This window comes from Lagenorhynchus albirostris, chromosome 3 (assembly GCF_949774975.1).
Source record: "Lagenorhynchus albirostris chromosome 3, mLagAlb1.1, whole genome shotgun sequence".
Lineage (NCBI taxonomy): Eukaryota > Metazoa > Chordata > Mammalia > Artiodactyla > Delphinidae > Lagenorhynchus > Lagenorhynchus albirostris.
The window spans coordinates 88,122,751-88,136,291 of record NC_083097.1 but is presented as its reverse complement, the minus strand read 5'-3'; the positions used below and the strand labels follow the sequence as shown (position 1 = coordinate 88,136,291).

The 13,541-nt window shown below is 34.1% G+C and overlaps 1 protein-coding gene across 3 annotated transcripts in view; it reads left to right on the top strand.

The window, feature by feature from the left end:
* The window catches only part of FBXL17 (F-box and leucine rich repeat protein 17), a 478,885-nt gene that overhangs the window by 25,840 nt on the left and 439,504 nt on the right, over positions 1 to 13,541 (top strand). For all 3 annotated transcript variants that reach the window (XM_060143363.1, XM_060143362.1, XM_060143364.1), the window contains one exon: positions 7,602 to 7,733. In XM_060143363.1, the coding sequence (XP_059999346.1) occupies positions 7,602 to 7,733 (132 nt within the window). The remainder of the gene's footprint in view (positions 1 to 7,601; positions 7,734 to 13,541) is intronic.

The following is a 13,541-nucleotide window of genomic DNA, read 5'->3' as shown; positions in this document are numbered from 1 at the left end:
ACTTGTCCAAGTTCACATAGTTGGGAAGGTATGGAGCCAATATTCTCATTAAATTTTGCTTGATCTCTGAATCATGTCATGTGGAATCATATCTAGGATTTTAAGCTGGAATTTTCAGTTCAATGACTAGAGAGAAAATTTTCCATCTGTAACTGGGAGTATTGAGCCTTCATGTAATTCAAGGAGGCTTCTTTCTGGAAATTTATCTTTATAGTATTGAATACTTCTAAAAAGTTCCCTTCACATGAATCCTAATAGTGTTCTAATAGCTTCCTTCTTTACCCATTAATAATAATAGAGGTATAAAACATTTATTTAGTACTTTTATATGCTTTGCAGTGTGCCTTAGTAAGCATTTCCATTTGTGTTATTTTTTTTAAAATCTTCTCCACAACCCAGTGAGGTATAGGTAGGCATTGTTATAATTCAGCATAAGCCTTCTGGGCCTGAGAATGGAAGTTGATCAGTTAACTGAAAATCAGTTAAATGATAGAATCACAAAAATCAATATGTACTATAAACATTTTAATTAAAAAATACTATATAACTGTAGATTCATTAGTGAGTCTTCGCGGGGCTCTCACTGTTGTGGCCTCTCTCGTTGCGGAGCACAGGCTCCGGACGCACAGGCTCCGGACGCACAGGCTCCGGACGCAGAAGCCCAGCGGCCATGGGTCACGGGCCCAGCCGCTCCGTGGCACGTGGGATCCTCCAGGACCGGGGCAGGAACCCATGTCCCCTGCATCGGCAGGCGGACTCCCAACCACTGTGCCACCAGGGAAGCCCTATTAGTGAGTCTTTTGATATAGGGTCAGGGCCTTTTTCTTGAGTTAGAGACAGCTAGTTAGAATTTGACTTTATTTTACTTAAACTATATCAATGATGTGGCACCCATGATTTTCAGTTGTTTTTTTTTTTTTAAATTGACGTGGGACAGGTAGTCACTACTTATGAAGGAATATGGGTGCAGCTTGTTTTAGAATATGATTTTCCCAATATTTTATAACTTTATAGTTGTCACTGAAAACTAATTCATCAGCACTTTTTTATGGCTTTCATTGAACATAAAACATTCAACCTACTTTTTTTAGCAAGAGCTTTCTTTTTCCTTCTCATTTGTCGGTTTATTTAATATCTAATGTAATTATGTTATAATAATTATAATTAGAAAAAACAGATTTGGGAAGAAATATCACTTTCTCTTGACTGTTTTTTTTATCTCAGGTTTTATTGACATTTGCTGTTTCATTGTGTTGATTTTTTTTTACTGTGGCAAAATCTACATAATATTTACCATTTTAACAGCTTTTGAGTGTGCAATTCCAGTGACTTTAAGTATGTTCACAATGTTGTGTAACCATCGTAGGCTCTCTTCTAATTTCTAATTAGCATACTTTCTGGGCCTATCTAGCTACCTCCTGTAAGTAGAATCATACAATGTTAACTCTTGTGTCTGGCTTATTTCACTTGCATAATGTTTTCAGTGTTTATCTATGTTGTAGCATATATCAGTTTCATTCCATTTTATGGCTGAATAATATTCTAGTGTATGTATAAACCATATTTTTTTCTACTCATCTGTTGATGACTTCCCATGTTTTTAAAGTTAAGCTGCAAAAGTTTTAATCACAGTATTTTAAAATTTGAAACATTAATAATAAGTAACAAATGTTTCTATGTACTCGTGCTACAATAGCATTTTTGCTGGTTTTCTAAAAGATAAAAAAATCTTTTTAGTGTGTAACAAATTAATCAAGTGATTATTCCATGTATGTTCTCAATTTTCATTTACCCTTGAGTTATAATTATACATCATGCTAGTACAACTAAAAAATAGTATTGATACACATTTTGGGAGCTTTTGTAGCATATTTTCATTTTATTAAATGGAATGTTCTTTAAATGAGGCAAAGTTAGACAATATAAATCTAGGAGAAAGATTCAAATTTGAGTCCTTAAAGAGGGTCAGATGAGTGGCAGTTTGAAAAATTTGCTTTGCTTTCTTTCATCTCTCATTGTCTGTGCTACTCTACTACAAATGATGAAACTAATGAATCAAGTTATGAAATTGTCATTTTTATGATTTCACAAACATGAATAGTTAGCATAGTTGGGTGAAGTTACTAGAAGATATGGTTTGGGTTTTCTTCACTGTTTTCTTTTGCATGTGTATAATAGTGACAGTGGTGACATATTGGGAATGGAAAGTGGAAGGAACAATTTCCCTCTTCTGTTGAAGGTGGCATACCTCATGTTTTAAAAATATGTCCTTAATACTGGTTTTGAGCAGATTTTGTGTGACATTGGAAGACCTAATCTTATTTTTATCCCAGTGGGTCCCGTGTTCTGGTTTCAGTTATCTAAATTCTTTGTCGAAGTATATTCTTCCTAAGGTGTTTGTTTTATTACAAAAATAACCCAGTAACAATATATAGCTTGCTAAAACAAATTCTCTTTTGTAAATTCTCAAGGGTGGTGTGCAAAATTTTAATTAAATTTTGAGATGCTGGGAAATTCACCTCCAAATATTTTATAGAAAAATTTGAAAAATAGCTTTGGAGTTCTTGAGCAAAATTGTGAATAATCTTAAAGGATTATTACAAAGAAGAAAAGAATAAATCAAAGACAGTCCTTTTTATATTATGTTCATTTACTCTAGTCCATTTTCAGTTCTAATTACTGTTATGTGCTAAAATGAACCATGGATTAATAGGTGGACTAGCTTCATTTAAGTGATAAAGTGGCTACTAACACCCTTTTCATTAAATGATTTCCTTCAGGGTTGACTGATGGGTGCCCTTGACATATTATTAGAGATAGAGGAAGGCTTCTATTACTATCCATCTGACTTGCACCTTTCCTAGGGAACTAGATATTGGACTTGTATTGATAAAGATTCAGAACCTCTTAAATGACATACTGGGGTTCTATGTCTTAGGTAACTAAGACCATTTACTTGGTGAAGAGTGAGAGTTAGGATTGGACCTGGCATGAGTGTCAGGTGCAAATAGCAATGAAGGACAGGCTGGGTGTGAATGGATAGGTGTGGTTGGAGCTAAAATTTCACAAGGTTGATAACCTCTCTTACCTGGAAGGGCCCTCAGGGAGGAGTTTTCCAGTATCCAACCAAGGTGAGTGGTGGTATTCATCCTGTCAATATCAGCCAGATAGGTATTCTTATCTTATGATGAGTAGTTATTATTTCAGAATGTTCTTTGGTAAAGTAGAAAGTATTATGGAGGTAGTTTTGAGGTGTTTGTAGATCCTTTAGCTGTATTGACTTTTTGCTGGGATAAGGTAAGAGTTAAGGACGGGGGGACTTCCCTGGCGTTCCAGTGGTTAAGACTTCACCCTCCAGTGCAGGGGGTGTGGGTTCAATCCCTGGTCGGGGAACTAAGATCCCACATGCCTCACGGCCAAAAAACCAAAACATAAAAAAACACAGAAGCAGTATTGTGAGAAATTCAATAAAGACTTTAAAAATGGTCCACATCAAAAAAAAAAAAAAAGAGTTAATGGCGGTCAACTTGATACAGGAAGAGATCACCTGGCTGGTGCACTAAGTGTTGAAGTCTCTTTATTGCTCCAGCATCTCAATAAATTGACAAATAAGACACTGGAATAGTGACAGAGGAAAAATATCAACTTTATTACACAGAAAGGCTAGATTGGGAATGTTGCTTAGTAATAGAGTTAAATAGGCTTGTTAACTCAAACGCTGGAGTTTGGCCAGGGGACCCAGTCGTCATCTACTAGGCTGGACCAGCAGTGTCCTGCAAATGTAGAAGTAGATGCTTGCTCCTTGTGGGCAGTTTGTTCTCAAGCGGAAGAAAGAGAGAGATGAACTGAACATGTTCAGCTTATTAAATACAAACTAATCAGTGTAGAGACCAGAAGTTAGACCAGTTGAACTCCTTCCAGAAGAAGGAGACAGTGGTAGAGAAGAAGCATTTGCCGTCTATGTCTGTATGTATTTTCTTGATTTATCCATTTTAGACCATCCCGGGGTCCCCAACCCCCGGGCCGCACAGCAGGAGGTGAGCAGCAGGTGAGTGAAGCTTTATCTGCCACTTACTATCACTCCCCATCGCTCGTATTACCACCTGAACCTCCCTCCCCTGCATCTGTGGGAAAATTGTCTTCCACGAAACCGGTCCCTGGTGCCAAAAAGGTTGCGGACCGCTGATCTCTGCTATTTCCTTGCTATGGAAAGATGAGGATTTAGCTCACTATCCTTTTCTATCTCCTATGCCCTCATTGTGTCAAAATAATTCTGTTATAATTTTGATTAAATAAGTATTCAGTATTTACGTTTTATAATTACCTACCTTTCTTTTCCCTCTGGAATTTTGTTTTTATTGGAATGAATAAATGTCTTTTTGTCCTCATTTAGTTTACTTAGTTTTTATATCTTATTAGTGATGGAGTCCACAGCTTTCCCCCAGTTGCTTTAGTATACCTATATGTATTTACTTAGTCGAATTTATTTTCTTAAAGTAGACAGCAGTCTGGACTTACTGTATATAACTACTCTTGCATTAATGGTCATCTTAGTATCTTATCTTCACCCTTATTCTTAATGTTTTCCTCACCTTGCTGTTCTATTAGATGTCCTATTACCTAGATGTCATGTGTTCTTTCTCTTGATGTATTCTCATGTTTTGTAGAGCACAGATTGTAATAGCTTCCTGATAAAGAATATATGGGAGGTACATCTTTTGAGAACTTGCATGTCTGAAAATGTCTCTGTTCTACCCTCACACTTAATTCATAGTCTGAATCCTGAGTACAGTATTCTAGGTTTGAAATAAGTATTCTTAAATAATTAAGAAGTTTGTTGCCTTTTTTATCCTTAATCCTCTGTATGAAATCTGATTCTCACTAGAAGTCTAGAATATTTTTTTATACCTACGATTATGAAATTTTATGATGATTTGCCTTGGTACAGGTCTGCTTTTGTCATTTGTATTGGACATATGAGTGAGTCCTTTTAGTCTGGAAGTCCATATCCTTTCATCTTGGAACATTTTATAGAATTATTTCTTTTAATTCCTGCATTTTCACTGTATAAACTTTCACATCCCCACATTTTCTGGAGTGTGCTTCTGCTGTCAGCTGTGCATGGCATACCCCAAAGACCCTATGGTTTACTCCCTGCAGTGAACTCCAGTCTTTTGCTATTGTGGGAGAGTGGGCAGGGGCAGGCTGTGCAGAAATGAGGAGGTGATCTGAGTGGTTAACTACTTCTTAAGTAGACTTTCAAGAATCCTGGTGGTTTTAAGACCAACCTCACCCTCACTGCCAGACATATGTGAGCTTATTGGGAGTTTTGTAGTGATTATCATATTGCTTTTCTGCTTTCCCCACTATTGGCTTTGGATTTGGCTTTCTGGCGTCTAAGTAACATGCCATTGTATGTTCTAGAAATCTGTGTGCCTCTTTAATGCATTATAAGATCTGGTAGTAGATCTAATAAACATGATGAATATTGATGAACAAAAATGATATTTCACTATCTGCAATAACAGTAGTGTTATATGAAATTATCTTTGATTTCTGTTGTTTACAGAGTCACACATACTGCTAAACTACTGTGATTTTCTGTTTAATAAGTGAAAGAAAAGCTAAAGTTCATTTAGAGAATAGTAAGAAAATTAAAATGTACTCTTTTTTTTTTCTTATCCATTTTCCTGGAATCCCTCATTTCCACCTGTGGACCAATTTAGAACTCTTGAATTAAGTAGAACATGGTGGTATATGAGACCATAATCATAGTTTCCTTTATTTGTCCATTTTTCAAAGAGGCCTCTTTACAATGAATAACTCTGATCAGCCTTTTCATTCATTCAACAAATATTTACTAGGTATCAACTGACTGTAAGACACTGGGCACCAGGCCTATGTTAGTTAAACAAGCTTCTGTCTTCATGGAGTTTACATTTCTAGTGGAATATATAATTGGTTATAGTGTTACCTAGATTAAAATAAGATGGCTTGTATATATCACCACCCCTGGAAAAACTAACTGAAATTGCATATCTTTCTGATAATATCATTACTTTACTTGAAACAGGACTTGAAAGTTTTTATTACAAAAATAATATTTATTTTTAAAAAGATATAAGAAGACTGATAGAAAAAAAGAACAGTACCCATTATTGCACTGATCAGAAATAACCACTGTAAACACCTTGGTGTATATTTTATCTCTTTTCTATATACATGTGTATAATTAAATATGTATATTATATTTAAATGTGCCTAATTTGTTTATAAAAATTGAATTTATTATAAAAACATGTACAGTTTTTATTTGTCAAGTGTTTACTTCAATTTAATGGCTATATAATACTAAATTTTACGAAAACACCATAATTTATAACTTTAGGTTTTCTGTATTTCACTATTAAAAAAAAATTCTTGTGTTAATTTCTTGTAGCTAAATCTTATCAAACACCTTTAGTTAATTATTCCAGTAGTCTTTATGAATAATTTTAAATATATGGAAAATTTGAAAGAATTTTACAGTGAGCACCCGTATACCCACTACATAGATTGTATAATTAACATTGTAGTATGTTGACTTTACTATGTTATCTATCCAATTATCCATCCCTCTTACATTTTTTGGTAAATATTTAGAAGCTGAGTCATATAATTTTCAGGCAAATTTTATACAATTTTTTCATTTATGCTAACTAGCCCTCCAAGAAGATTTTTAGTACTAATTTACACTCTTACCAGTGGTGTATCAGCACACTTTGAACCGTTGCCAAACTGGATTTTATTGTCTTAATGTAATTTTTTAGACAATTTTTGATATATAGGTTTTTAGTAAAGTTTCTTATTTTATCTCTAAGATGACTTTCTTTATATGTAATACTTATAAAACATTTATTTATAGTTTGCTTTGATCATCTAATTTCTACTGTAGATTTTGAAAAGAAATTATATAATTTGTTCTTTGTTGTACTTAATGTTTTTTAAGGGGAACATTGTATCTGTTCAGTAGCTATTTAAGGTACACTTGAGATTTCAATCAGGAAATCACTAGTCTTTTTTTTTTTTTAGTTTATGCAATAAGTGTGTAAATAAGTATTAACTAGAATACTGGCTATAGCATATTCAGTCCTTTTTCTCTTTCACAGAATAAATGAGCCGATGGAGAAAAATGATACATTGGGGCAATCAGAACTAGAAGTAGAATCTCCTGAATTAAATATTCGTTCACTCACTGGACCTTTGTCTCACTCTTGGACCTTGATTTTATTCCTTGGACCTGTGTTCCACTCAGTCTAACACTATGACTGATAAAAAGACTCAAGAGAAATTAAGACATGAATTTGAAGTGTTATGGAATCTAGGCACCTAGGTGGGCATATGGTATGTGAGGCAGTTGAAGCAAGGAGATAATTAGAAGGTGAAAAGGCTTACACAACAGTATTTTAAATGATAGATTGCCTACATTCTATTTTAAGAGTAATTTATAAACAATTATTTAACTTTGGTATGGCTATTTAAAAAAATTATATGGAAATCCCACTAGAAACATGTCACCTTTGTTATTTTTGGAGCATTCAGTCAAATCTCTTTGTTTACAGCTGGGCTCAAAATGCAGAGAACTCAAAGATATTCATTTCGGCCAGTGTTACAAGATCTCAGATGAAGGCATGATCGTCATAGCTAAGGGCTGTCTGAAATTACAAAGAATATACATGCAGGAAAACAAATTAGTAAGTACTTGTTACCATTCTTGTGTTTTTCATTTTGTTTCTAACTCTTGAATTCCTTATAACTTAGCTTATAAATTTTTTTCTGCTTATTTTTTTGGGATGGTTTAGAGGCAGATTCTACTTAAAAGCAAGAATCTTCTCAAAACAATGATTTGTATAAATTGATTTTATAACTGTGTGGGTGCTTGTATGTGGTACTTACATGTTAAAAATTCTTCATTAGCATGTGCTAATGTGTTTTTTTCTAAACTCTGACAGTGGAAAAAATTAATTTGAAAAAATTAAATTTGGCTGCCAAATATAAGTATGTAGTTGTCGTTCCTTCTGATTCCCCTAGGGATTGTAGTAATTTTAGATAGTTAGGAATTTTTAATATTCGGGAAGATGTATGCTTGTGAAATAGAGCCTTTCACTTAGTATGGTGTAAAATGGGACTCGGTAAATTGAGACAGATAATCTTGGTTTTAGTTGTAAAGACTACTAGTTTAGTTACATAGGTTTTATATTATATTTTAAGCACATGTGTAGGTAACTCATTTACACTTATTGTATATTATAAATATATTTAAAGCCATGTAATTTTCTCTTATTGAGATATACTTTATATATCATAAAATTCACCTTTTTAAAGTGTACAGTTCAGTGTTTGTTAGTATATTCAGAAAGTTGTGCAGTCATCATCACTAATTCTAGAACAGTTTTATTATCCCAAAAAGAAACCCTGTGCCCATTAGCTGTCACTCTTCATTTCCCCTTCCTCTAGCCCATGGCAACTGGTAATCTACTTTCTGTGGACTTTTGTCTGTTCCAGACATTTCATATAAATAGAATCACACAATATGTGGTCTTCTGGGTCTGCCTTCTTTTACATACCATATTTTTTCAAAGTTCATTCCTATTGTAGGATATATCAGAGCTTCATTCCTTTTTATGGCTGAATAATATTCCAAATCCATTTAATTTTGCTTTGATAGGTATATAGTACAGGTTAACAGAAAAAGTTGTCACTGGGGAGGCATTAGTAGAGTTCTCAATGTTGAAAAATACTGTACGTTAAAATGTAGGCAAGGTGGTCCTGAATATGTATATTTACAAAGAAGATTTGCTTTTTAACTGTATCTTCAAAATAATGAGATCTTTTTGTTGCCCCTTGGAGTTAGTTTACAAAATTTGATAAATACCTCTCACATATTAATGTAAGTTTTGAAAGGTCTCTGGAAGCCTCAGCACTTAAAGTGAGACAACGCTTTTTTTTTTTAAAGATTACAGTTAGAAAAGTTGAAATACTATGAATTAAAAGTAAACACTTTTATTACCATGTAGAATTATCTTTTTCTGTGAAATTACACAGTAAAAATACTTCCTATTCCTGTTCACATTTAATACAAATTTAATAATCACTCCTGAGGCATTATGTTCTTGTGGATAGAGTAAGGTCTTCTGGGTAAGAGAGAATGAATTTTTGAATCCCAGTATCCATTTACTTGCATTGTGACCTTGGGAAAGTTACTTAAGATCTTTGAACCTCCTTTGCAAATGGGGTTATTAGTATTTGTATTTTTGCAGGTTGTGGTTTTGAGGAATAAATGATATAATGTCCTTAAATTGTCTAGTATAAACTCTGACTCATAGAAGACAATAAAAAACTAGTAGTCTTTATGAGAACTTGACCATATTTGTTGTCCATTGGTTTCCACTTTATACTCAAGATAAATTAAAAGGTGGTAATCCCAGCTTACAATTTTTATATTTCTCACATAATGGGAATATTTGTTGAGTGATTAATATTTGTTTTCTTGTTGAGCAAAACCAGAAAAACATTTTTCTTGACACATTAAAAATTTTGGTCAGTGGTTTTTCAAAAGAATTAAACCATATGTTTTGAAGGTTCTAGTTATGTTCAAATTTCTTTAATATTGTGGTCCATTAGAAAGGTGTTATATACTTAAATGCTAAGGGAATCAGTTTCCTATGTAGTGTTATTCAGTAAACATTTTGATTTCATTGCAAATTAGAAGTGATTTTGCTAAATCTTAAGTAAAGTTCAGTTCAATGAAATTCTTGCAGTTTAAGGTTTTTAGAAAGGGAAATTTAGAATAGTATGAGCTCTTTCTGTTGGACAGTTGAGCTGTTGATAACTGGTCTCCCATAGGAACTTTAGTTTGTATTTTTAGAATTTATGAAATAAGGAGAAATATTTGAATTACTTGCAAAGCTACAATTTTAAGTAGATTGGGTTTTTTCACTCTGAGATGTATTATTGTTAGTCCTTTAATGACAAATATTTTTAAAAGGGTGAGTAGAAATAATAGTCTGATTAAAGGCAAATAATATTTATATATGCATATATATAATTATACCGTATATTTAATTACAGACAGGAAATAATAAACATCATTAAATAGGACAAACAACTAATAGAAATATTCAGTATTCAGGAGAATATTGTGTCTGAAAGGATGCCAACAGAACTTTACCTGTGCAGATATTGATCATTAGCTAAATTATTTCACTAATTCTCTTATCAGTCTTCTCAAAAAGAATCTTCTCAAAATAGTATTAGAGTTTTATTGTGTAGCCTAAAAATAATCATAGCATAGTGCTTTTTTAAAGTATAAACTTTGCTGACTTTAAAATATCAAATTGGTTGTTTTTATATATGTTGACAGTATATGACTAAGTATACATTTTTTTCATATTATGTGTTGGCCTTTAGATGGCAGCATTGTCTTTGTATATTTCAGTGACATAGCTTTTGTGTCCTTGATGTAACTATAAAGATAAAATGCTTGTACATGGTTTCTGCAGATATTTATGGTTTATTTTTAATTTTGTCCTTTAGATGGTTTTAGGGAAATTTTCTTTAAAAATATGAAATAATAGTTGCATCTAGAGTGTTACAAGGTGAACTTGCTATCTTACACAAAGTAGCAAGATACTTGAATATTCTTATTTGTGGCACTGTAAGTAAGGTACACTTTAGCATAGGGAAAGGATTCCTGTATTTATCACAAGGAGTTTTATTCAGGTGGAAAGAGGACAATGATCTGACATCTTAGTACTCAAATGATTTATGGTGAGGCAAATAATTGAGGACATACATGTAAAATCTTACCCCCAAAGAGTGAGTTTTTGTTTTAGTAATTTTTGAGTGAGACAACTGCCATGCACCTACATGGATGTCTTTTTCATTTGCTATAAAACTGTTGTATAGACTATAAAAACAGATCTGAGGAATACAACTATAGTGAGTGTCTAGCATATTATATCCAACTGTCTGCCGTCTTTATTATTATTTTTTGCGGTATGCGGGCCTCTCACTCTTGTGGCCTCTCTTGTCGCGGAGCACAGGCTCCAGACGCGCAGGCCCAGCGGCCATGGCTCACGGGCCCAGCCGCTCCACGGCATGTGGGATATTCCCGGACCGGGGCACGAACCCGTGTCCCCTGCATCGGCAGGCGGACTCTCACACACTGCGCCACCAGGGAAGCCCATGTCTGCTGTCTTTTAGCTGTAGCATTTATATCACTTCTGTGCAGTACTGGCTACAAAATTATTTTAAAGCCATGTTTAGTTTGTGTGTATAGTTATTGATGATCTAGAAACTTCATTAAGTATATTTTCTCTGCTTCCTTACTGTCCTTCCTCCAGATTCTGCTTCTCTACTTTTTGGACAGAAGCTCTTTGGTCTGCTTTTTTTAAAAACATTTTTATTGGAGTATAATTGCTTTACAATGTTGTGTTAGTTTCTGCTGTATAACAAAGTAAATCAGCTACACATATACTTATATCCCCATATCCCCTCCCTCTTGCGTCTCCCTCCCACCCTCCTTATCCCACCCCTCTAGGTGGTCACAAAGCACTGAGCTGATCTCCCTGTGCTATGTGGCTGCTTCCCACTAGCTATCTGTTTTACATTTGGTAGTGTATATATGTCAGTGCTACTCTCTCACTTCATCCCAGCTTACCCTTCCCTATCCCTGTGTCCTCAAGTCCATTCCCTACATCTTGGGCAGCTTTTTATTTGGCTGTAAAATGATGGGGTCAGATAGATTATCTATATTTGTTATCCAACCTGATGTTTTAAAGTACTAGGATTTTACGATTTTGAAAATGGCTTCTATGCTAAGTTCTAGGGTCAGCATATTTGATAGAGATCTCTATGTCTTATATTTATTTGGCTTATTTTATTTTTTATTTTTTGGCTTTTTTTTTAACACCTTCTACTGTGTAGAGTTGAGTTATGAAACTAGTATAGATTTCTGAGTTACCCAATAAAGTAGTAATGTATTATGAATAGATTTTAGAAAGTTTTAGGGAAATGTTAAATGTTTTCTGGTTAAAATTTGATTTCCCAATGGTTAATTATGACCTTTTACTTTTTTCAACCTCCTGGTGCAGTATTTTACAGTTCTGTGCCATCTCCCATAGTCCTTTGGCTCTTGCTGTAACATTATTTGTAATTGTTTGTTGTTCATTGTTTGTTCATTGTTTTTAATTTTATTATCCTTTGGAGGCTTACATGTATCATGTAGGACCTAAATTTACCTCTCTCTGCTTCCTTCTGGGATGAATGGGGCAAATACTGAGTGTGAGTTGAATTGAACTCAATTCATATCTTGATCCTACTGTTTCTTAATCATGTGATTCAGTTAGTTATCTTAATTTTTGTACTTTCATTTCCTTGTTTGTAGAAAAGATATAATACTACCTCAGACTTGTTCTTATGAGGATCAGACTAAATGAGATTGAGGTGAAGTACAAAATATATGGTCCCAAACGTAGGAAGTTCTTTAATAAATGTTTTTTTTTTTCTTCCTCTCCCTATCAGAGTTCACTTTCTGGAGTCTACCAGTTTGAATTGGGCTGTGTCAGTACCTACTGTCACTTACTATGTTCTGATTTCATCTATTAGTTACCCACAGTTTAATTCTTATTTTGCTGCTTGCTGTGATTTTGAGCTTGTTGCAGCAGCTAAGTGAATAGACTGGTAGCCGTGTTATCATCAACTAGGGTAAATAAGTAAGGTAAGCATTTGCATCAGAGCTTAAATAACAGTAACTAATTCAGCATTATATTAAGGCTTGCATTTCCTGACTCTTTTACTTCTCAACTTAGAGTTAATACATTAAGGGATTTGGTCCCTGCTACCCCCCAACACCCCCACTACATTCTTGTTACCTTATTCCTCAGATACTCCTTGTGAAGTGAGTTTACTTTGTAATCCCAGACATAAATAATGTACATTTATGAAGAATTCCATTTTATAAGTACTCACTTCAGCCTCCAAAGTCTCCAAGGGTAGATATTCGCCTTCATTGCCCTTTCCTTTCTGAATGGATGAGGCATTTACTGACACCAAGAGTGGTAGTTTCCAATAAACAGTGATGCATGCATATGGCGTTCTAAAGAAGGTGACCTAAAGTTAATAAACTTCATCTTGTTATTGTATACTACCTTTCAGTATTTTGCTGTCATTTTTTGATATCTGAAAATATTTAATAATAGTTATCTCATTGACTGTTTATAATGTACCAGGCACTGTGTAGTTTTACATAATTAATCCTCACAACCACCATATGAGGTAGCTAACTTTTTAAAATTTTTATTTATTTATTTTTATTTTTTGGCCATGTCGCGTGGCATGTGGGATCTTAGTTCCTAACCAGGGATTGAACCCGCACCCCCTGCATTGTAAGTGCAGAGTCTTAACTTCTGGACTGCCAGGGAAGTCCCCATGAGGTAGTTTATTTTTATTCCATTTTACAGATGAAGAAATTGAGGCCTAGAAAGGTTAAGGAACAACAG